Source organism: Chelonia mydas, chromosome 6 (assembly GCF_015237465.2).
Source record: "Chelonia mydas isolate rCheMyd1 chromosome 6, rCheMyd1.pri.v2, whole genome shotgun sequence".
NCBI classification, from domain to species: Eukaryota; Metazoa; Chordata; order Testudines; family Cheloniidae; genus Chelonia; species Chelonia mydas.
Window position 1 is genome coordinate 100,805,287 of NC_051246.2, and position 23,881 is coordinate 100,829,167.

The 23,881-nt window shown below is 41.7% G+C and overlaps 1 protein-coding gene across 20 annotated transcripts in view; it reads right to left on the reverse strand.

The window, feature by feature from the left end:
* FOXN3 (forkhead box N3) overlaps positions 1 to 23,881 on the reverse strand; it is a 307,996-nt gene that overhangs the window by 162,739 nt on the left and 121,376 nt on the right. For 10 of the 20 annotated variants that reach the window (XM_027818310.3, XM_043550123.1, XM_043550130.1 and 7 more), the window contains one exon: positions 12,851 to 13,407. In XM_027818310.3, the coding sequence (XP_027674111.1) occupies positions 12,851 to 13,393 (543 nt within the window). In that variant the 5' untranslated portion in view covers positions 13,394 to 13,407. The other 10 variants (XM_043550131.1, XM_043550127.1, XM_043550120.1 and 7 more) reach the window with 6 other exon arrangements.

The following is a 23,881-nucleotide window of genomic DNA, read 5'->3' on the forward strand; positions in this document are numbered from 1 at the left end:
CCCACCCTAAGAAAGGCTGTATTTATTAAATTCCAAAGGAAATAGGCCATAATAGTAACACTTTTTCCACTCGGCCCCACCCTCACTAAGATGTTCCATATCCTTAATCATTTTTGTTGCATTTCTCCATAACTTTTCCAATTCTAATCTATCTTTTTGGAGATGGGGTGACCAGAATTGTATGCAGTATTCATATTATCTGCTGCAGAATCCCACAAATGAATTTCTGCTGTGTATACCACAACATTCACATTTTTCAGCTGCAGGGTCTCTATACAACCACCCATTCATTCCTCCACTTACTGAGAATCTTCCTTCAAAAAAAATTATATTGGCAGTTTGAGGCCCACCGAGATCTTGGGAAGCAGTAGTAGAAGAGGGTTGCTGAAATGAAGTACAGCAACCCAGTGTCTTGTAAGCCTGTAAATAGTATTTTGACATCTTAGAGTCACTGATCTAGGATAACTGTTGGGCTTCTTTTCCTAACTGAGGAAACCAATCATAGCTGAGACTCATTGGAATAAGTCTTCTCACAGATCTGCTTTGAGCAGGGGATTGGACTAGAAGACCTCCTGAGGTCCCTTCCAACCCTGATATTCTATGATTCTAAGCAGTTTCAGATGCCTACATCAGTTCCCAAGACTAAGTTTTTTTAAAACTAATATAACTATCTTGATCTGAAACTAACAGTCTCCTAGGATGGCTATCATGGGCTTGCGACCAAAACGCAGAGATGCTATGTATTTGTGGCTAGAAGTTCTTCCTTCCACAACCCTACGGCCAAATTCTCCTCTTATTTGCATGAGCAGAAATCAGGTGTAACTTCACTGAAGCCAAAGGAGTAAAACTGGTGTGAGAACAGAATTGGACCAAGAGAAATAAAACACAAGAAGGAAAAGAATGCCAGCATAGTAGCATCGTTATCTTGCAGAGCAGATTCCTCAATCTCAGTTCTTAGATGAAGTCCATCACTGTACCATCTGAGAACATCCAGCTGCACCACTGTAGTATAGACACTTCCCACATCAACAGAAGGGGTTTTTCCATCAGTCTCTCCGAGAGGCAATAGATAGGTCACAGGAAGAATTCTTCTGTCAAACGAGCAGTGTCTAAACCAGGGATTAGGTAGACCTAACTAGGGCACTCAGGAGACAAAGTTTTTCACAGCCCTGAGAGACAGCTAGGTTGACCTAACTGAAGTGTAGACCAGGCCTGAATGTACACACTATCCAATGGGAAACCAGGATCTCTAATGACATGAGCTCTGTTACTGGATAAGTAAATCCTCACATTATCTAAATAGAGGAAGTGCACTTCCTATAGTAGGAGCAAAATTAAGCCACATACTTACTATCACTCCAATAACCTTTGTTAGTTGCTCACATACTACAGAAATGAACACCATATAAGCATTTAAACAGCTACACATTCTGACAGATCCAATCATTGTGTTATAATAAACCTGAAGGAAGGCTAAGACCACTTGTTTCAAAAGAAGCAGGAGGCTAAGCCTCTTTGTAGGGGGTGGCTAACAATGCTAGATGGAAATGGTAGAATTATCAATAATAATAAGGAAAAGGCAATGTGTTCAATAACTATTTTTGTTCTGTAGTGGGCGGGGGGGGGGGGGGGGAACAGATGATGTAGTCATATCATTATGATAACACTCTTTCCATTCCACTAGCATCTCAGAAAGATGTTAAACAGTGGCTACTATTTAAATCAGCAGGTCCAAGTAACTTGCATCCAAGTTTTCAATAAATCTTGGAACCCCATGGAAGTTCCAGAAGGCTGGAAAAAAGCTAAAGTTGTGCCCACATTTTAAAAGGGGTAAACAGGATGACCCAGGCCTGTCAGTCTGCAATCAATGCCAGGCAAGACAATGAAGCGGCTGATCCAGGACTCAATAAATAAAGAATTACAGGGGGAGAATATAATTAATGCCAGTCAACATAGGTTTATGGAAAATAGATCCTGTCAAACAAATAGATCCACGTTTTTTCAATGAGATTACAAGTGCGATTGATAAAGGTAGTAGTGTTGACATACCCGGCTTCTGTAAGGTGTTTGACTTGGTATGATGACATTTTGATTAAAAAACTAGAAAGACATGAAATTAATCTACTTAATGTGTGCCATGTTAAAAGCTGGCTAACTGATAGGTCTCCAAATGTAAATGTAAACAGAGAATAATCATTGCTCATATGTGTTTCTGGTGTGGTCCTGCAGGGATTGGTTCTTAGCTCCACAATATTTAACAGTTTATTAATGATTTGGAAAGGAACATTATACCATCACTTAAGGAATTATTTTGGAGGAGTCCTATGTCACACAGGAGGTCAGACTAGATGATCACAATGGTCTCTTCCGGCTTTGGAATGTATAAATTTCTGTACCTTTCCTCCAAATAATTCAGTGAACAAATACAGCTCTCAGACACAGGTCTAAACAAAAACGAACCTCATGTCAGGGCCCTTTTTGCAAACTACTGCCAGGAAGAGGTTGTATCTGGGGAGCAAACAGCACCAAAGGAAAAAAAAAAAAATCAAAACCAAACCTCAGTCAGATGATTGTTTCCTCTCATCTGTACATAGAATCAAGGTCTGATTAGATTCCAGACAACTGTTCGAACAGGCAGCCACAGTAATGGTGTGCTATATTACTACAACTCAGCAAGAAGAGCATTTGACTCATTTAGTAGTGGCCTTTGCTTCTATAATTAAAGAAGGCATACCGGAATATTTATTGTTGTGGCAGAATTCTTGTAAGGCAGAGAGTGTATTAGGAAGTTAAGTCAGGAGAACAATAAAGAAGAAAAACTGGAAAAGCATTGAGCAGACTGAATGCCCACCATAGCTATGAAGATTTTAGACTGCAAGCTCCTCAGGACAGGGACCGTGTGCGTGTGAGCCACTTATCAGCACTTCACAATTTCAGATACCACAGAGGTCCGTGAAAAACTTGGATTAGAAACTCAGAGAAAGACATCTCTACAATTCATTAAATATTTATTAATATTCCATATTTGTACATGCTACACACTCTAAACCATATCAATTCATTGTCTACTAAAAACACAGTGGGAGGAAGGAAATTGAAGTTCATCACCAAATTAAAATACTGACTTATAGGCTGTCTGAAAAGAGCTTTCAGCTAGTCTATTCAATCATAATCAGATCTTGTTAACCATTTTTCAAAAGCTCTTCACAGCAAGGAATCAAGGCCTAATCGTTTAATTGTACTGTTCCATTTCAGCCAACACATAATGTTTGTTTCCTTTTTGGGGCTACAAAATAAGAGAGCAGCTTCTGGAGAAATTCAAGGAATAAAGTATTTTCTCATTAAAATGCACTCCTTGATGTTTCATTGAAGAATTCAAGTGTTGGACACGAAACAGAAAGGTGTTTTCTGAGACAAGGGAATATGGGTAATCTTTAAATGTTCAATCAAGAATTGGTTGTGTATTCAATGTAGTGAGGCTTTGGTGCTCAAAGGCATCTCTTATATACTTCTATGGGAGTTCATTGTAATTCACCATAGTTAAGTATTTGTTAATGGACACTTAAAAAGTCTTTCTGTGCACATACTTCAACCCTCAGACAACCCTGATGGCTTGTGCAGCCTGCTGTGCTCAAAACAGAGCATTAGCCCCAAAGATTTGTTACAACTGAAACACAATACAGCTGTACTTTCTTCATTACAACTCTCAAGGAATTAGTAAGAGAGAGGTGGTGAACAAGAAAATAAAGAAGGTTTCACAGAAAAGCTTGTTAATTGATTTTATTGACACCCTTCTTATTTCACAGGCCACTTCAGTAACATCCTTTTAAAAGTGTAACAGCACAGCACCTCTTAAAGCCTTCTCTGCTATCAATTAAGACCTTGAACAAAAGGAACCTATTGCCATATTTTAAAACCGAGTAAAAAAGGTTGCATCTGAAGAAGTGGGTTTTTTACCCACGAAAGCTTATGCCCAAACAAATCTGTTAGTCTTTAAGGTGCCACCAGACTCCTCATTGCTTTTGTGGATACAGACTAACACAGCTACCCCTCTGATACTTAGTAAAAAAGGAGAATACACATCAGAAGCTGGTTCTTCTAAATGTCTCATTGGCCCCCAGTCCACCAAACTAAATAAGTATATGCTTAACTTTAAGCATGCAAATAGTCTCACTGATGTCAATGGAACTTCTCACGTTTAAAGAAAAGGAGTACTTGTGGCACCTTAGAGACTAACCAATTTATTTGAGCATAAGCTTTCGTGAGCTACAGCTCACTTCATCGGATGCATAATGAAGTGAGCTGTAGCTCACGAAAGCTTATGCTCAAATAAATTGGTTAGTCTCTAAGGTGCCACAAGTACTCCTTTTCCTTTTGCGAATACAGACTAACACGGCTGTTACTCTGAAACCTCTCACGTTTAAAGTTAGGCATGTGTTTAAACATTTAGGAACCATTGAGGGTGCAATCCTGCTCCCAGTGAAGACAACGGCACAACTCTCCAGTGGCAAAAGAAGCCTTAAAACTTTTATACTGCTATTCCTGTCCCTTAACTCAGCCCTAAAGTCTAGTTGCCAACAGAGCATCTCACCTCCCCATCCTCACTTAAGTAGCCAGCTACTATCACCGCAACAAACATGGGCAGCTTGTTCCCATTTTCCTGTCTAGCAACTTCGACTCACAAAACGCCTCTCAGCTTGCTCCCAACCCCAGAAAATTGGGAAGTTACTGCCATGGCATGCCTGTCAGGTCTCTTAAAGAAAGAGCCACAGGATGCAGGTGACCTGCATAAAGAATTCAGAGAGCTCTATGGACAGAGGTAGCAATTCATTATTATTAGTGACATACTGACAATGTGTTTGGAGCTGTACAAGATAAAACATAGACAGTCCTGAATCACAAAGCGTGTTCTCCCACCTTACATAACCCTCACTGGAAATCAATGAATTGTAGGGGATGGAAGAGATTCTTAACTCCCTGTTTTATACATGGAGGTGATATTACCTTTAAGGCATCAGTCAGAGCATTGTTCGAACACTGCCCAGTTCTGGTGATTACATTTCCAAAAGGAAGCTGAAAGGGGTTTAAAAAAACAAACAAACAAAAAACGCACTACAGAAATGATTCAAGGTCTGGGAAAAAAACTACATTACAGCAAAGAGACAAAGGGCTTGTCTACACTGGCAATTTACGGCACTGCAACTTTCTCGCTCTGGGGTGTGAAAAAACACCCCCCTGAGCGCAGCAAGTTTCAGCGCTGTAAAGCGCCAGTGTAGACCGTGCCCCAGCGCTGGGAGCTACGGCCCTTGGGAAGGTGGGGTTTTTTTTAGAGCTCTGGGAGAGCTGTCTCCCAGCGCTCCGCCACGACCACACAAGCCACGTTAAAGCGCTGGCACAGCAGCGCTTTAGCATTGCCAGTGTAGTCTAGCCCTAAAGAACTCAACCTTCTCTAGAGTAAATGAAAAAGAGTAAGAGGTGATTTGATCATCGTCTAAGTACCTACACTGGAAGATTTCTGATGGTAAAGAACTCTTTAATCTAGCAGACTAAAGCATAACAAGATCCAATGGCTTGAAAATGAAACAAAAAAAATCAATGCCTAATTTTTAACATGAATTCAACGGAGTGCATATTACAATTGTAACAACTTAACTAGGGGTGTGATGAATTCTTGATCAACTGATATTTTAAAAATTAAAACTGGAAGTCTCTCTAAAAGATACCCTCTTGCTCAACCAGAAGTTATTGGCTTGATTCAGAAATTGCTAAAATTCTGTGGCTTCAGTTATTCTGGTCAGACAAGGTGATCACAGGCAGAAAGGACTATTATAAATCCCAGCAGAGTGCCAAGGATCTCCCTACGAAAAATTATTTCCCAAGTAATGCAGAAAGTGTCACTGTCGGTGAATGTGCATATGCAGATTGGTTTAAGGCAGCCTATGCAGGCTCCCTTTCATCCCATTCTAACTAATGTCTTACCCCTATTAGTGGCATTTTACCTATCAAAAGCCAGGGCATTAACAGATCAGAGAAAAGCCATGTATATTAAAAAATCACTTTGCCTCAAAATCCTCTCCCCTCTCTGCCATGAGGACTCCTTTCTGCATGAGCTCCCAAAGTGAGAAGAAGGAAACAGTTTCCTGCTGTTCTGGTGCAAATCACAGTGAGCTCCCTGAATTTCATAGTTCAGAATGATTGATGGGGAACACGTATCTACAGCATCTCCACTAAACTCTCATTAGGTGAGAGGTTCACTGACAAAAACAAAACAACAAACAACATAAGAACAGCCATGGTGGGTCTGGCAAATGGTCCATCTAGTCAGAAGACAGGATACTGGGCAATGGGCAATGCCCAGTGCTTCAGGGGAATGAACAGAACAGGTAATCATCAAGTGATCCATTCTGTGTGTCACTCATTCCCAGTTTCTGGCAAACAGAGGCTAAGACACCATCCCTGCCCCTCCCCTCCCCCCCATAGCCATTGATGGACCTACCTACCCTCCATGAACTTATCTATTTCCTTTTTGAAACCTGTTAGTGTCTTCGACTTCACAACATCCTCTGGCAAGGAGTTCTGCAGGTTGACTGTGCGTTGTGTGAAGAACTACTTCCTTTTGTTTTAAACCTAATACCTATTAAATTCACTGGCGACTTCTAATTCTTGTGTTATGAGAAAGTAAATAAGGAAGTGCTAATTACTCTTTCTCCACACCAGTCATGATTTTACAGACCTCTATCATATCCCCCCTTAATTGTCTTTTTTCCAAGTTGAAAAGTCCCAGTCTTATTATTCTCTCCTCATATGGAAACTGTTCCATACCCCTAATCATTTTTATTGCCCTTTTCTGTACCTTTTCCAATTCCAATATATCTTTTTTGAGATGGCATGACCAGATCCGCACACAGTACTCAAGATGTGGGCATATCATGGATTTATATAGAGGCAATGTGATATTTTCCGTTTTATTCTCTATCCCTTTCCTAATGATTTCCAACATTATTAGCTTTTTTGACTGATATTGCACATTAAGTGGATGTTTTCAGAGAACTATCCACAATTACTCCAAGAACTTTCTTTAGTGGTAACAGCTAATTTAGACCCCATCATTTTATATGTATAGCTGGGATTATGTTTTCCAGCGTGCATTACTTTGCATTTATCAACACTGAATTTCATCTGCCGTTTTGTTGCCCAGTCACCCAGTTTTATCAGATCCCTTTCTAGCGCTTCAGAATCTGCTTTGAACTTAATTATCTTGAGTAGTTTTGTATCATCTGCAAATGTTGCCACCTCACTGGTTACCCATTTTTCCAGAGCATTTATGAATATGTTGAGCAGTACTTGTCCCAGTACAGACGGCTGGGGGACACCACTATTTACACCTCTCCATTCTGAAAACTTAGGGCTTGTCTACACACACAGCGCGGAAGCTGCACCACTGTGAAGATGCTACCTATGCTGATGGGAGAGCTTCTTCCATCATCATACGTACTCCATCTCCTGTTGGCATAACCCCTGCTGCAAACTACATTGCTCAGGGAAAATCCACATCCCTGAGCAACACAGTTATACTGACCAGTGAAGCCCAGACATTAGTCAACAGAGTTAAGGTTGTCTTGTGGTACATTGTGCCCTTCCAGAATGTCAGATTCAGCAAAACTCAAGCTTGTGAAAACCAGGAAATAAAGAGTTAGTGTACATGTCCATGCAACCATGCCATCAGCTATAATGGAGGCAAATCCATTAAGCAAGGGTAACTCTGGAGCAGTTCACCTCATGGCCAAACAAGTATGCAGACACTCTCAGAGCTCTGAACCTATTCCAGGTGAAGGGGGATCCTGGCCTGATCATCATTACCCAATTATCAGCAATCAGCCTCAATGAATAAACACCATATCACACCAGGGTGATGGGCCATTTATTCCCATCTTGGTCCACAGGCCCCGATCTGAGCTCCCTCAGCACGAGCGTCAGTCTAAAAGGAAACACTTGATGGTCTTGGGTTTGTCCGCTGTGGACAGCCCCTTTAGCAAGCATTTCCCCATTCTAATACGGAGAATCCAAGAAAGTCACAAAGAGGTGCCCTGCTACTCGGATGAGCCTTCAAGGAAGCAGAAAAAGCCTGGTAGAAGTCCATCTTAGTAGCAGAACGGAGTACAGGAATGGCACTAAAGTTTTATGACTGGTTGCTGCTACAGGTCACTGATTAGAAAGAAACTTCCATTAATTTACAACAGAAGATGAAAAGAAAAGAAAAAACACCTCCTAATATGATAGACATCCTTTCCCTTCACCTACTTATAAGACGGTAATGATCCAAGCAAGTTCTTGTTTTTCAGAAATTGGAAAGCATACATGAGCCACATGCTCTGGAGCTAAGATATTGTCAGCTATGGTTCAGCAAAGGGTGAATACCTAGGCTCAATACATAAATGTCTGGGGAGAAAAAAATAGGGGTTCAAACAAAAAAGTGTTGTAGACTCTTAACTACAGCAGCACTAGTGGGCGCAGCTATAATTACAGCAAACCTACATAATGCGTCTGAACTAGCTTAGCCCTTTCCATGAAAGCAGAGGAGCTGCCACATCAGTAACTCCGTTGCTAAGGCAACTGCTTACTTTCCATATCAACTGCAAACTCGTTGCTATGGAGACACATATACAAGAAAAATTCCTTTCTATAGCCAAGGACCAGATGGTAGGGAAGTCGGAAAAGTCATGGGCTAACGGATTGTACTAAATGGGACATACAATACAGGGCATTTAAATCTGAACATTTGCAATAAGATTAACCTGAATCACTGAATTCATAGGTCTAGTAGTACAAACAAAGCCAGGGAACTCCTTCTACGCTTAGGATCATGTGATATTTTATATATGCTGGTAGACTATTATTAAATGCTAAACTCAAATCAGAGATTTTGTACTACAAAGTACTAGTGTTTTCTTTCTTTGCCCACCCCAGATAATCACCATCCTAGAAAAATTACCTAGTAATCCTGGCTTTTATTGATCTACAAAGTGTCTGTTGGTTAAGACAATGTCATATTACTAGCGTAAAGACATTATACAGTAATGGCAATATCTGAACAAACCTTTGTACTGTATCACCCAAAGTTTCTTTTCCACCATTCACAAACATCAGTGTGACAACATCAGAACTTTGAAAAAGGAGCAGTGATGCAGTTTGTACATCTTTTTTCCAGTGGCACAGAGCACAGGACACAAAAATCAAGCACTCTCTCTCTCTCTCTCATATACAAATACACAAGAAGCCATGCCCAATTAAGTACACAGAAGGTTGCCCTAAATGCAAGAGTCATGAAATTGAAGGGTTCAGATTGAAATTCCTTTCACCTGTGCAGTCCACAAGGTACCATATAAAAAAAAATAGTCAAGCTTCCACAATAAAGAGAACACAGAAGCATCCTGTGCCTTAAACATGGTAAGTCAGCTGCTGCAAAGTCTCCCTATCGTCCACTACATATGTGCAAAGCAACAGGAAAAAGTTAGTGAAATTCGCCAGAAACATATTTTTAACCAGTTCTACTCATGTCACATCTCAGTCTAGATAACACAGAGCTCTATAATGGAAAGAGAGGAAGCTCCCAGCACAAATCTAGCAGCCTGAGGATCTAAGTTCCCTCTAAGCTGCGTAGCCACGCAGCAGGCTATCAAGGGCTGCACAGGCATGCAGGGGAGAGAGATGCCTCTCCCCCAGCCCCAGACCTGGGCTTCTGCCACAGCCGGGGAGAGGTGCCTCTCTCCCAGGCCCGGGCTGCTGTGGTCAGAGAGGGCTGGGGGGGTTTTGTGATCTTAAAACAAAGATTCAGTCTGTATTTAAACCAGGGATCGGCAACCTTTGGTAAGCAGCCCACCAGGGTAAGCCCCCTGGTAGGCTGGGCCGGTTTATTTACCTGCCGCGTCCGCAGGTTCACCGTTCCAGACCAACGGGGGCTGCAGGAAGCGGTGCGGGCTGAGGGATGTGCTGGCTGCTGCCTCCCGCAGTCCCCATTGGCCTGGAGCGGCGAACCGCGGCCAGTGGGAGCTGCGATCGGCCGAACCTGAGGACGCAGCAGGTAAACAAACCGGCCCAGCCCGCCAGGGGGCTAAAGGTTGCCGATCCCTGGTTTGCACTATGCCTTTTGAACAGGTCTTTTACAAATTATCCAGTTACCTGTTGTAAAATACACACAACAGGTAAAGCCTACTGCTTCCCCCAAGTCTACAGTTAGATGCCAAAGCAACTGAATCAGCAGTTGCAGCTAGTGAGTGCCATGCGTGCAGGCCTCAAAATGCCAGCACTCTTGCCCTGGGAAGACGCAAGAAACCCAGGAGGGTATTTAAGTGACCTAACTCAATGTACATTTTAAATCGACAATGGAGATCTCACCAATGTTACTGCTGGTTCCCATCAGGAGAAGTGGGTGTTATGAGGAACTGGGAAGTGGACAGACAGATATTTGTACATTTTTGACAGCTCATTTTCTCAAGAAAAGATCAGAACCTAGTCTCCTTATTTATTTTAGTTGGGATTTCTAAAACATTGCCTTAACAACTGACATGGTACCACCACTGTGCTCATGAGCACCAATTGTAGGTGATCAGTTTTCCAGAGTCATGCTTAGTGCAAGAGGAACCCAAGTTTCTCTATTTTCCTATAGAGGATTACTTTGTGGTATTACTTATGATCTCAAAAGACTGTTGGACGCTTGACATACACACATAGCAGGGAACCTGTAATCTAGACAGGCAACTTTGAAAAGGGGTGTAACAAAAAGCAAATGGGAATGCTAAACACACATCTGGCTTGTTCCAAGATTTTTTTGTTTTATTAAGCCTATTTTGTTAGCTTGTTGTGGTCAGAAGTGTGATTTACAGGCCACGATACGGAATAGTATGGCATTTTCCCTGCCTTTTCACTTCCAAATAGGAAGTTAGGACTTTAGTTTATCAAGTGAAATGAGCTCCAATTCATGAATTAAGGGCCAGTTTTAATATCATGCATGCTCACGTACAGCAACAACTAATTTATCAAATGTGGCATTAACACATCAGAGACCAAACTAGCTGAAAGGGTGAATTCTAGGAAACCACAGTTTAAAAAGTAACAAAATAGTTTAAAAAAAAAAAAACAAACACAAATAAAGTTTGGAAATCTAACCAAAAAGTTGTTAGTGCCTATCTATGTGTTCTCTGGAACATTATTTATTCCACTTAAAAGTTACATCAGCTTCATTTTCACAGAATTCAGGGTCAGATCTCACCTAATCTAGTTTTGGAGCAGCCAAAATATGTTGCAATCAGAGCAACTGCTAAACCAAATGAAAAATACAAAGCTGAATAAATCCGTATTTTTCAAACCAAACAGTGTGCCCACTATATAGATATTTTCTATAAATCTGTCTCATTTCACCTGCCATTTATTTCACCAACCTGTTAGAATTAGAGAACAAATTGGAGAAATAGCAGCCTGCCAATTCCCGTGGCCAGGGGTGGCCAACCTGAGCCTGAGAAGGAGCTAGAATTCAACAGTGTACATTGCCAAAGAGCCACAGTAATATGTCAGCAGCCCCGCATCCGCTCCCCAGCCCCCACCAATCAGCACCAACGCCCCGCTCCCCGCAATCAGCTGTTTCACGTGCGCAGGAGGCTATGGAGGGAGGAAGGGGAGCGAGGGCATGGCAGGCTCAGGGGAAGGGGCTTTGGGGGAAGGGGAGGAGTGAGCGCAGAGCTTGGGGTAGAGCAAGGGTTTGAGCAGTGAGCACCCCCCAGCACACTGGAAAGTTAGCATCTATAGCTCCAGCTCCGGAATCAGTGCCTAGGTAAGGAGCCGCATATTAACCTCTGAAGAGCCGCATGCGGCTCAGGAGCCACAGGTTGGCCACCCCTGCCCATGGCAGTTCCTTGCTGATGGTTCATAAGTCCTATTGCTTTAAGAAGCTGTAGCCATTTGGAATTGGACAACTGTTCCCCTTAATGGACAGATTTATGCAATAAAAAAAAAAGTGATGCAGGAAATAGTAATGGTCCCAACACACTGTTCATTTTCCCTTCCTCTCAGTCACAACCTGTTTCTTCAGATGTAACTGAAAAAATTCGAACAATGAAACCAAGAAACACAGCAATAGTGAAGATCTGGGTGTTAAAAATCTGCTTCTCATACCCATGCCACCTCTCTAACGTCAAGGAGGCTGCATGGGCATAAAAGAGCACAAATTTAACTTCCGGTGGTCACAGTGGTTACAGGGTGGGACCCAAATACCTGTGTCACAAACTTTCTCCATGGCCGCTGCCACACTTATGTCCTCTCAGAGGAGATTCTCTTAAGCGCATCTGAGACCAGGCAGATTAAGTGCACAGGAAAATGGCTCACAACCAGAACTCTGAACTTCTTCTGAATTTTTACAAGTGACAAAGTTTCTTCAAATTGCAATTCAGATAAGGGAAAGGGGATGGAATCTTACACATGGCATCCCCTCTCACTACACACTTGTATAAACCAAGAACAGCACTGCACACTATTGATAGTATGAGTACATGCATCTTGTATAGCTGGAAACCATTAGCACAGCATGATAACTAAAAACAATATTTAACCACTATGCACAAAGACACCAGCTGGAAAAATTTAAAAAAAACCAAGAGTCCTTCTTTACAGATGTCTAGACAATGAATTTAATAAAGTCAGAACGAACCATCCTAGAGCAATGCTGGCTTTGTGAATGTAATGAACTGAAATTACCAGAGATAGTAACGTAAACTGCATTTGACTATAGTGAATACATTTCAAGATGAGCAGATGAATTTCATTACGAACAGGTATGTCTGAATAACTGGAATCTTACCTGACTTCTGTCTTTGTCCACTTTCTTAAAACACTTATTCAGCGACAGATTATGTCTCACAGAATTTTTCCATCCAGTGGGAGCATTAGCAAAATAGGGAAAGTGTTCTAGGATCCAGTTGTATATATCCTTTACAGGCAGACGTTTGGTTGGCGAGTCCTCAATGGCCATAAATATGAGGCAGCTAAAGGAATACGGAGGTTTGCAATTGGGGTTCTGCTTGGCATCATAGGGCATGTCCGACTGAGCAGGAGAAGGAGGCGTGTCATCGTCAATGTCCTGAACTGGGCTAACACTTCTTAAAACTGAGTCTCCAAAGCTTTTCAGCAAATTCTTGCTCTCATGTAACCAGTTCAAGTTAGTTAGTTCTTCATCCTCCACGGCCCCTTTATCTAATCTGATGGCAGGCAAAGAGAAATCTAGGTCCTCATCCTCATGAAGTGCCTTTGATAAATCGCTATCTTGGTAACACTGACTCAGGCCGCTGGAAACACTAATTCCTGAGCCCTCTGGCTTCTTACTGGGAGGCATGACTGGACCCATTTAGACAGAAGCTCCTAGTAGAGTAAATCCAAAGCAGGGAGGGGGGAAAAAAGAAAGAAAGTTAGCTGGTGAGACAGCTATAGTATAACAACATTTTGACAGCTCTTCCCCAGTCAATAATTTGGCCTTTTATGTTCTACATTTAAAATGACAGGATCACATAAACACACATCCAAGACTGTTACATAAAATAATTTACAGTCAGGAAAAGGAATGAAATTTCAATCCACAGGATAATATGATAATCCTGATATACCTCAATTCTGCATGTACTCAAAACTCCATACAGGAAATCCAAAACACACATCCCTTTAATGATGAATACATGTATCAAACCATAGAATACTCCACTTATACTGCTTTTAATAAGTATATAAAACTTTAAAAAAAAAAACACAGGGTAAATAAGGCCAGTTGCTTCAGATTAAGTTCGGCTGTTTGAAGACAACACAACAGCATTGTGATTAAAGTCACTCTGCCTCCTCTGGCTGAGGGCACAAGCAAGCAAATGTCAAATTTAACGATAGCACAATTATGATCGCGCTCACAACTAGGAGCAGTACTTTTTAAACAGACATGAAGGGGATCCTGCAATTTGGGACTGGGCCAAGAAATACAGAGGCATCTGCTAGAAAAACAGGACACTTCAAAGTACATGTAAAGAAAGGGGGTTGGAACATACATTGAAACTTAATTGAAATGTGGCATAAATGAGAATCCATGGGAAATGTTAAGTATTATAAAAGTGACCTAGAAGAAGTATGGTGACAACATTTGTGGAGAATACTGCATTAGGGGGCTATGAGGGAGTGAGAGATCAATAATATTCAGAAGAACCTGGAGAGATCAGAAGCTTTTCCAGATAAATAATGTGAGTGATTCAACAGAAACAGATGGGAGTAAAACAAAACAAAAAAGAGAGGTGGGGGGCATGGCAAGGGGAGTAGTGTGCCTTCAGTTTTCATAAACAACAAAACATTAAGCAGATTTTTAAAAAAAGATAGAATTTTACATCCACCACTAACTTATGGAGCTTTCAGCACAAGTCCTTAACAAGAGGAAAAAAATGCCTGCATGGAAACAAAAGTGTAGAATATATTGTAGACTATATTAAGCACTATAATTCCTCTGTCTAGCAAGGACACATGTGGCATCCTGGTCATAGAATCACAGACTTGCTGTAGTAGTGAAGGAGAAATTATAGCAATTGGCAGCCAGAATTACACAGGGACTGAAGCACCTTACCTACAGAAAAAGGCTGAAGGCGATAAGGTGGGGGAAGCCAAGGCCAACGTTCTGGGGAAGGGGACGAATGAAGGACGGAATTCATGGGATATAAAAGAGGGGAAAGAGTGCCCCTACTGCAATTCTTTTCACAGCAGTGATAAAGAGAACATGCTTATGCAAAGATACATTTAAAAAAAACCACACTGTATGGCACTACCACACATAGAAATAAGTTAATATACAGTAAAAACACTACAAAAAGCAGAACAAAAGTAATTAGGTCTGAGATAGAAGCTAGCTGGAGGAGGAAAAAATACGGACACAGACCCTGTGGACAGAGAGGCTGAGCCTACGTAGACACTACTTTCTAGATTTCTAAAGAGAATCCGAATGTCCGGAATATAAATATATATACGAGTTTTACAGTTTACTCCAAAATCAGGGCACTACGCACTGCTCACCTATGCTGCAACTCAACTTTGGCTCCAAATGGAAGTTATGCCCCATGATCTCCTAAACAGGAAAATTATATCATGGCTGACAGTAAAGTAATTTAATTGCACTGTTGCTATGACAACATGCTGCTCTCTTTCTGTCTAATTTGCTTATTTGCCAGTATCCTCCCAAAGGGCCATATCATGCCATCCATTTTTAGACAAAACTCCTCATTGATTTCAATGGTGACTTCTGCTGAAAGACTAAGGACTTACACATTAGTTGCTATATTCAGTTATTGATTAAAAAACAAACAAACAAAAAAGACTGCAGGAGCCACCAAAAAGTCTTTCTTTAGGGTAACAATTATTTTGTTTCACATTTATGAAAAAAGTCCTAGATAAGTGGTAACTTTCCTACAGTTTGTTATTAATAGAACTAGGCATTAGCAGGGAAACAGTCTGATTAAAGTCCATAGGAAGCCCCCTTTCCCCCCCCAAAAATTACAGAAGTTATCAAACTACAGAACACTTTTCCGTAAGTGAATTCATATGAGGAAGGGAAAGAGACAATAAGTTTCAAGTCAGTCTGATTCTTTCACCTTTGCACTAAGTAAGGTCACTGCCCTTGCAGGGTTCTCCAACTCTCAAGTCCAACTGGAGTTCAGCAGGAGTTGAAGATGCTCAGCACCTTGCAATTTAGGCCCTTAAGGATACTAAAGAAAAAACAATGCCACCTTATACATGCTATAGTATATTGGCTTGCTGTCCCCTAAACTTTGGTTTGCAACAATTTTTTTCATAAACCACAAGTGAGCTTTCCAGTATTTGACTCTAACTGTATGCCAAATTGCATTTTTTCTCTCTCCATATTTAGACAAAGAAATGCCTGATCACATGAGAGTCTGCAGTTAAGCAAACATTTTTTAATCTGCTGCCAATGAGGTCGCTCCACCAGATATGTAAATAGTTATTCACTGGTGAACTCCTTTACCAACTTTTCTGTTTGGTATGAGTTACGCTCTCTTTCGTTTCCCGTCACAGAGGAACAGAAATGGTTGAGAGGAAAAAGAAAGGGGGAGGGGAAGGTTACTACCCACCCGCTATTAATACGTTCTCCAGAATAACTATCAGAGACATAGTTTAGGCCTGAACAGATGTGTATCTTTAAAGGAAAAAAATGAGTTGACAAAGGAAAAATAAAGCAGGAGGATGAAAGGCAGCCAGAGACGGGTTCTGCTGCACTTTGAAACAGGCACATTGCAACACTCGCCCTGTACTTGTCAAAAACATTTGAAGGGGGGAAAGGCACGCCGTGACTGGCTGGGATTGGAGTCAATCAATGGTGTTGCTAGGAAACTGGAAAACTGCTCTTATTCCTATACAGTGCCTGTGCCATTTGCAGTTGCAGCAAACATACCTTCAATGCTGCTCAGATGTCATAAACCTTTTATTGGCCTTACTGGATCATGCCATTAAAGCAACTTATCAATATACCTCCGAAGCCTAAGGAGTTATGGTCCCAGCGTTCTGATCTATTATTCTGACCATCTCCTTCTACCGCCGAACACCGGATGGATTTTTTTTTTAAATTATGTCTTTGCTAAAAGAGTCAATTGGGAACTAGACAGCCTGACTTAAGAGCTGGAGAGTCAGACTCTGTTGCCTACGATGGCTTTTTAGTTTAAGACAATGCCAACTCTGTTCATTAAGTGTCTTAGGAAATCAAGGTAGCAACAGCGGCAGCAACTAAAACAACCACACACATTTAGGGCATACACAGAACTCTTCGATCAACTCACTCCCTTCTTTGGTTTAGCTAGACCCACAGACACGATCTGCAGTTCCGAAAGCCGATCAGCACGTTTGTAATTAATTAAAAGAGCTGATCAAATTTGCAGAAAAAGGATCTGCGATTTCTCTCTCGCCACACTGAGCTTCCAATGCAGTGCCTTATGCAATCTTCAAATATAACAAACAACAACTTACCTGGCTTGAGAGAGGTTAGATTTTTACCGCTGTCCTTTCATGGTTATTATGCAAACTTTCATCTGATTGAACAAGGCATCGTCTCCTCCTTTAGACTGAGCCAACAATGTGCAGAAGGGGAAAGGGGTCCCAAGGCACAAGAGGAAATACAGTAGCATGGGACCCTCCTGCAGTTTTACCTTCCCTCCCACCTCCCTTTCAGCTTTCCCTCCCCCCCCCTTCCCTTTACTCCTGATGGGCAGCGATTTGGGTCGGTGCTAGCAGAAGAGCGATAAACTGTTTCCACTGCAAGCAAACAAAAAAAGGCGACACATGACCAGGGAGGGAGGGGAGAAAGAGAAAACGTGGGCTGGGCCAGCACTAGAGCAGCCACGGAAGGGAGGGGAGGGCCAAAGGGGTGGGGGAGGGTGTTCGCTCTCATTGCACACACGGAGATCCCAATTGCAGGCAGGAGGGGGGAAATGAAAACACCCTCGCTGCCCGCCCACACCCCCAGCACGGCCGCTGCCCCAGCAAATCCGGCTCCCCCCTGCGCCACGTTCTGATCGCTCACAGGAAATTCACCAGCTGCCTTCCCTCCTCCTCCGGCTCCTTCACTTGCTTCTCCGCCACTTCCCCAGAGTCTCTCTCCCCTCCTGCGAGTTACACAGACGTTTCCTCTCTCACGAGGGCTCCCCGCCACCCCTCCCTCGCTGCGAGTCTGGATGGGCACCTCAGAGTTTCTAACTCAGGGCCTGTCCCCAACTCGGCCTTATCCGAGTTGTTAGTGCGTGTGTGATTAGAAACGTTGCAGAGCCAATGTTTGCACTGCGCTCTGAAACTGCGGCGGTGCAGAGCGGGGTCAGATCTGCAAACATCAGGAGGGAGACTCTGATCGTCCCAATGAAAATCCTTCCTGACAAGAGGGTGCGAATTTAAAAAGTCTCAGACTTTAAAAAAAAAAAAAAAAAAAAAAAAAAAAAAGTTAAGGTTGATCGGGATGTTGCAGCAGCCCCAGGCCTCAAAGTTGTGCTCGAGAGCAGCAGGGGCAAATAGCTCTGGAATTCACTCCTTTATAGTCCACAAAATCGAGCATTGCTCCGTTAGGGGACACAATCAAAGATACTTCTTTATTCACAAAAAGAAAAGGAGTACTTGTGGCACCTTAGAGACTAACCAATTTATTTGAGCATAAGCTTTCCTAAGCTACAGCTCACTTCATCGGATGCATACTGTAGCTCACGAAAGCTTATGCTCAAATAAATTGGTTAGTCTCTAAGGTGCCACAAGTACTCCTTTTCTTTTTGCGAATACAGACTAACACGGCTGTTACTCTGAAACCTTTCTTTATTCACACTCTCCCCTAACAGTGGGTACTAGTCTCCCCCCGGCAAGGGGTATCCTGGTAGTAGTGATGTTTCCATTTATAGGAATGTACTCCCTCAGTCCAACAAGATTATTCGGCTCCAATATTCAAAAGCAAGACAGAACCAAATGCACCCAAATTAAAGCTGTGCCAACTGGCTGTACCCATCCCTTAGCCCAGAAGAGACTGGGAGAGCAGAGAAGTTTGAAGGTCAACAAATTGAGGGTTAGAAAAAACAAAGCAGGGGAAGCAAACTACCCAACACTGAAAACACTAACCCTTGCATTTTGTGTAGTCATAGCCTCATGCAAAATGGACGTCAAATGACATGATAGTGCTTTTACACCCACTATGCACAGGGGTAAATGATAGTACAGGTGTAGGACAGTGGAGAATATCCCCACCAGCATCCTTGCAATTTATACCAGGGAGCTCTTAGCTCAAGTGATTTAGTTTAGCAAATCCCAACTGCTGAAGTATGTATCCACACACAGAGAGAAGTACTAAATTATCCAGGGCCCAATACAGTTAAAGCTTTATAGGTTTAAAAATAGAGCTATGACTCTGACAGTTTGCTCCACCTGGGGATCTGTCCTCAAATGCTTTAAATTGCAATAGAAAACAAACCAGAAACCAGCACAATCAGGGAGAAGGAAAACCATCTATTCCTTAGAGAAACATGTTTTAAGGCCTTGACTAGGAAAAAAAGTGCTTCATTCCCACCCAGTCGAGCTATCTTAACAGCACTGGTGTTAACTCGGTTGAGAAACCCACTTAACACCAATTGAGTTAAACTAGTTGAATTAAGCTAATTTAAAAAACAAAACAAAAAAACCCCACCCACCCATTTTTTTTTGTTAGTCTAGATGGGTTCTAAATGTGCGGCTGCATTCTGAGTGAGTTCAAGAGCATTTTCTCTATTAAGAAAATAAAAACCCAACAGCTAGAACTTTTATAAATGTCTCATCTGTACAGCTCAAAATATTGCCCAACTCTGGGTCAATAGAATTATACAAGTGAGGAAACTGAGGTATAGAGGGGTGAAGTGACTTGACTTCAGTGACTGACTTCAGTCAGTGACAAAGCTAGAAATAAAACCCAAATAAAACCTCTAATAAATATAATAAACTACTAGCTTTTATATAGTGCTTTTCATCAGCAGATCTCAAAAGACTATAAAAGGAGGTTGGTAGATTTATCCCCATGTACAGATAGGGAAACTGAGGCAGAGAGGGACATGACTTCCCCAAGGTCACCCAAGTGGCTAGTGGCAGAGTAGGGAATAGACACCAGGTCTCCCAGCTCACAGTCATAGTACTCTATGCACGAGGTAACATTTCCTGCTCTAATACTGTATTCACATAAGTGAGTTACAAAAAGAAAATCCACATACAATTGACCACCTTTAAAATTAGCATAATTAATAGTTTTAAGGGTAATCCAAAATCAAGAGTTTTCCATTCTGAATTAACAAAATCTGCAAATTAGTTTATAGCAACACCAATTTTTCCCTTCAACATACGCCAGGTCTACACTATAATTTTTTGCCCATACAATAATGTTGGTTAGAGGTGTGATTTTTATGACATTTTTATAGTAGCAAAAGCCCTGGTGTAGATGCAGTTACACCAGCAAAAAAGTGCTTGTTTTTCCATTTGGAGAACTGAGATAAATTCTGGTCATGTCTTGCTAAGATCTTTCCTTGCTGATAGGTTTTTCCCTCTATCTACTGAACAGATATTTTACATTCTTGCATGTTTTGTGAAAGCTGTACCAGCAACTGAATGTAAGAATGGAAACAATACCCATTAGACCACAAAATATCTTTATTACCCCCTCCTAACAATACCCTGCAATCACACTTCTTTCTATCATTGAAGCACACTGTGGACCATTACCTTATACAATTCTTATCTCATGGCCATTCTGTTTTAAACAGAAACTAAATTACCAAATCATAACCCCACCCCCAGAAATTTACGCCAAGTACTTGGAGAAGTTCTTTAAGTAAGACAGCTGACTCTTTATCAACATCAAAGAGGAGACACTCATCATTGGTTTCAAAAGTTAAGTGTCTTACAAAACTAAGTGGAATTCAGCTAATGAGCATTGTTGCAGAAGTGTCAAGGGCAAAAATCTCATGGCACACTGTTGTGGGATATAAAGACTATTGCATCTAAAATCTCATGTATGTATCCTGTTCAGATACAGAGTTCAATTCTATTCTGTTTCAAGTCAGTGATAAAATTTCCAGTTGACTCAATGGGAGTAGGATCAGTTCCAGAATGTTACAGCTTTTTCGTGGGAAAACAGGTCCTGCCACAGTAAGCCATAAGGATAACAAGCCGAGGATCAGCCCAAAAATGTTTTAAATGCATGTATGGTAAGCAGTATCTCTAATGGCTAGAGCACAGGACTGGGAGACAGGAAACATGTATATTCCAGTCTTTGCTGTCAGTGACTGTGGCCATGTCTACAGGAACAGTGCTGCAGCAGTGCCGCTATAGCGCATCTGGTGAAGATGCACTGTGCTGACAGGAGAGAGCTTTCCCACTGGCATAATAAAACCATGAGTGGTAGAAGCTATGTGAATGGAAGAAGCTCCCCCACCAACACAGCACTGTGCAGATGAGCATTCATAGGTGCTGGAACTAGAGGTGCTGGGTGTGCTGCCACACCCCGATTTAGATTCACAGATATAGATATTAAGGTCAGAAGGGACCATGATGATCATCTAGTCTGAACCCCCTGCACAATGCAGGCCACAGAATCTCACCCACCCACTCCTGCGATAAACCTCTCACCTATGTCTGAGCTATTGAAGTCCTCAAATCATGGTTTAAAGACTTACAGTTTGGTTGAATGGCTCTCAGCCACCCCCACTATCCCCAGAAGCACCCCTGCGAGCGCTTGTTGGTGTAACTTATGTCCCTCATGGGGGTGGTTTATTCACTCCCCTGAACGACTTAAGTTATGCTGACATAAGCTGAAGTGTAGATATAGCCTCAATGTACAGCAGCAGTCAAAAAAGCGAACAGAATGCTGGGAATAATTAAGAAAGGGATAGATAATAGGATAGAAAATATCATGTTGCCTCAATATAAATCCATGGTATGCCCACATCTTGAATACTCTGTGCAGATGTGGTTGCCCCATCTCAAATAAGATATATTGGAATTGGAAAAGGTTCAGAAAAGGGCAACAAAAATTATTAGGAGTATAGAACGGCTTCCGTATGAGGAGAGATTAATAAGACTGGGACTTTTCATCTTGGAAAATAGACTGCTAAGGGGAGATACGATTGAGGTCTATAAAATCATGACTGGTGTAGAGAAGGAAGTGTTGTTTACTACTTCTCATAACACAAGAATTAGGGGTCACCAAATGAAATTAATAGGCAGCAGGTTTAAAACAAATAAAAGGAAGTATTTCTTCACACAACGCACAGTCAACCTGTGGAACTCCTTGCCAGAGGATGTTGTTAAGGCCAAGACCATAACAGGGTTCAAAAAAGAAGTAGATAAATTCATGGAGGATAGGTCCATCAATGGCTATTAGCCAGGATGGGCAGGAATGGTGTCCCTAGCGTCTGTTTGCAATAAGCTGGGATTGAGCAATAGGGGATAGATCACTTGATGATTCCCTGTTCTGTTAATTTCCTCTGGGGCACCAGGCACTGGCCACTGTCGGAAGACAGGATACTGGGTTAGATGGACCTTGGTCTGATCCAGTCGGGCCATTCTTATGTTGTGCAATCTTAGGGAAGTCACTGAATTTACCTGTGGCTCAGTTTCCTCTTGTGTAAGTGGGGGATAATAAGATTGTAAGCTTTCTGGGGCAGGGAATGTCTTTTATTCTGTTTGTACAGTGCCTAGTGCAATGGAGTCTTTGTTCATTCCTAGGTGCTATCATAATACAAATAAATAATAATAATACTTTTGTAAAGGGCTTTTGACATTTTCAGATGAGAAGTATTATGTGTATAGTAAGATCAGAGTATATGTGGTGTCAAACATTTGTTAGAAGAATCTCCAGTGATTTATTATTGCACTATAGATAGCTATATAAGAATGTATTAACTTTCAGTTCAATTTTGAGAAATACCAGTCACTATTTCAGTCTCTCTGTTTAATGAGGACTTCCAAGAATCTCTCTCTACCCCATTCCCTTACCCTCCATCCAGTCTGGAATCTCTGATACCTCCTGCAAGCTGAGCATGGCAAAGAGCACAGACTCTGATCTTCCCTCCATCATCATCATCATCACTGGTGAGAACATTTTCCCTGTCCATTAGTCTTATGATGTGTCACCACCCCTCTGGATATTTCTACTGCCTGCCCCATTCCCACAATGCATCAGGTTCAAACTTTTTGTCATCACCTTCAAGTCCCTACCCAACCACATCTTAACCTAGCCTCTGATCACATTGCCCTGATCAATCCACTCAGGGCATCAAGCCTTGCACCATGGTCAGTTTATCTGTTTCTCCCGCAACTGTCTCCATTTATTTTTTCCATGCCAATGCCTATTTATGGGGCACCTTGCCAGAGCCATCCTCCCAGGCTGCTAACCTCCCTTCATACAAAGCTTTCCTGAAGACCCAGTTCTTCCAAGAGGTCTAAAAGAAATTTGCTGATTATGCTTGTGAATTATTATTTATGGTTTGCACTGCAGTTGTACCCAGAGCTCCCACTTCTGATTGGGGCCCTATTGTGTTAGGTACTCTGAAAGCACAGAAGTGAACATGGCTCCTGCCCCAAAGAGTTTACAATCTATTTTATTTTAAAGTCTCATTAGAAGAACATTGTGATCCATACTGTTGTGCACTAGCCTTCACCATTTTCTTTCTGTTCTTTCTTCCTTCCCACTGGTTTGTTTCCCCTTCTTGTTGTGTCTGTCTAAAATTAGCTTGTAATGTCCTTGGGGCAGGGATCCTGTCTTATGTCTATTGATGGCACCTTACACACATTTGGGCACTATTAAAAAAAATTATTGTTAACACAATGCACTTTTGCCCTCATTTCCTCTTTTACACTTCCTGACGCAACTGCTCCGCCCAAGTGACCTTTTTTGTTTCTTTCTTCCCACACTTGTATTTGTGCCGTCTTTCATACCACCACATATGCTGGGCATTTCCTCTTTTTGTTCATCAAATGACTATTTAGAGTCACATGCTAACCTCCCTTTCCCCACATCTGTATAATGGAGTCCACTCCCACATGCACACATTAGGAGGGGATAATAGAGGTTCTCGTGATGATGGATAAATATTGCACAAGTCTGATGGGAGACCTCTACTGTGACCATTCCCTATGATACATATAATCAGAGTTACATAACTGTTTTATCCTTTCATTTAAATTTTCCTCAAGTTCTCAATTACACCAGTTGTGGAAACCCAACAGAAAGAGCTGAATTTGTGAGATGAGCATCAGTGCAAAGCTTTATAAGAGGCATATATCTTGCCAGTGATCAGACGAAACAAAGTTATAT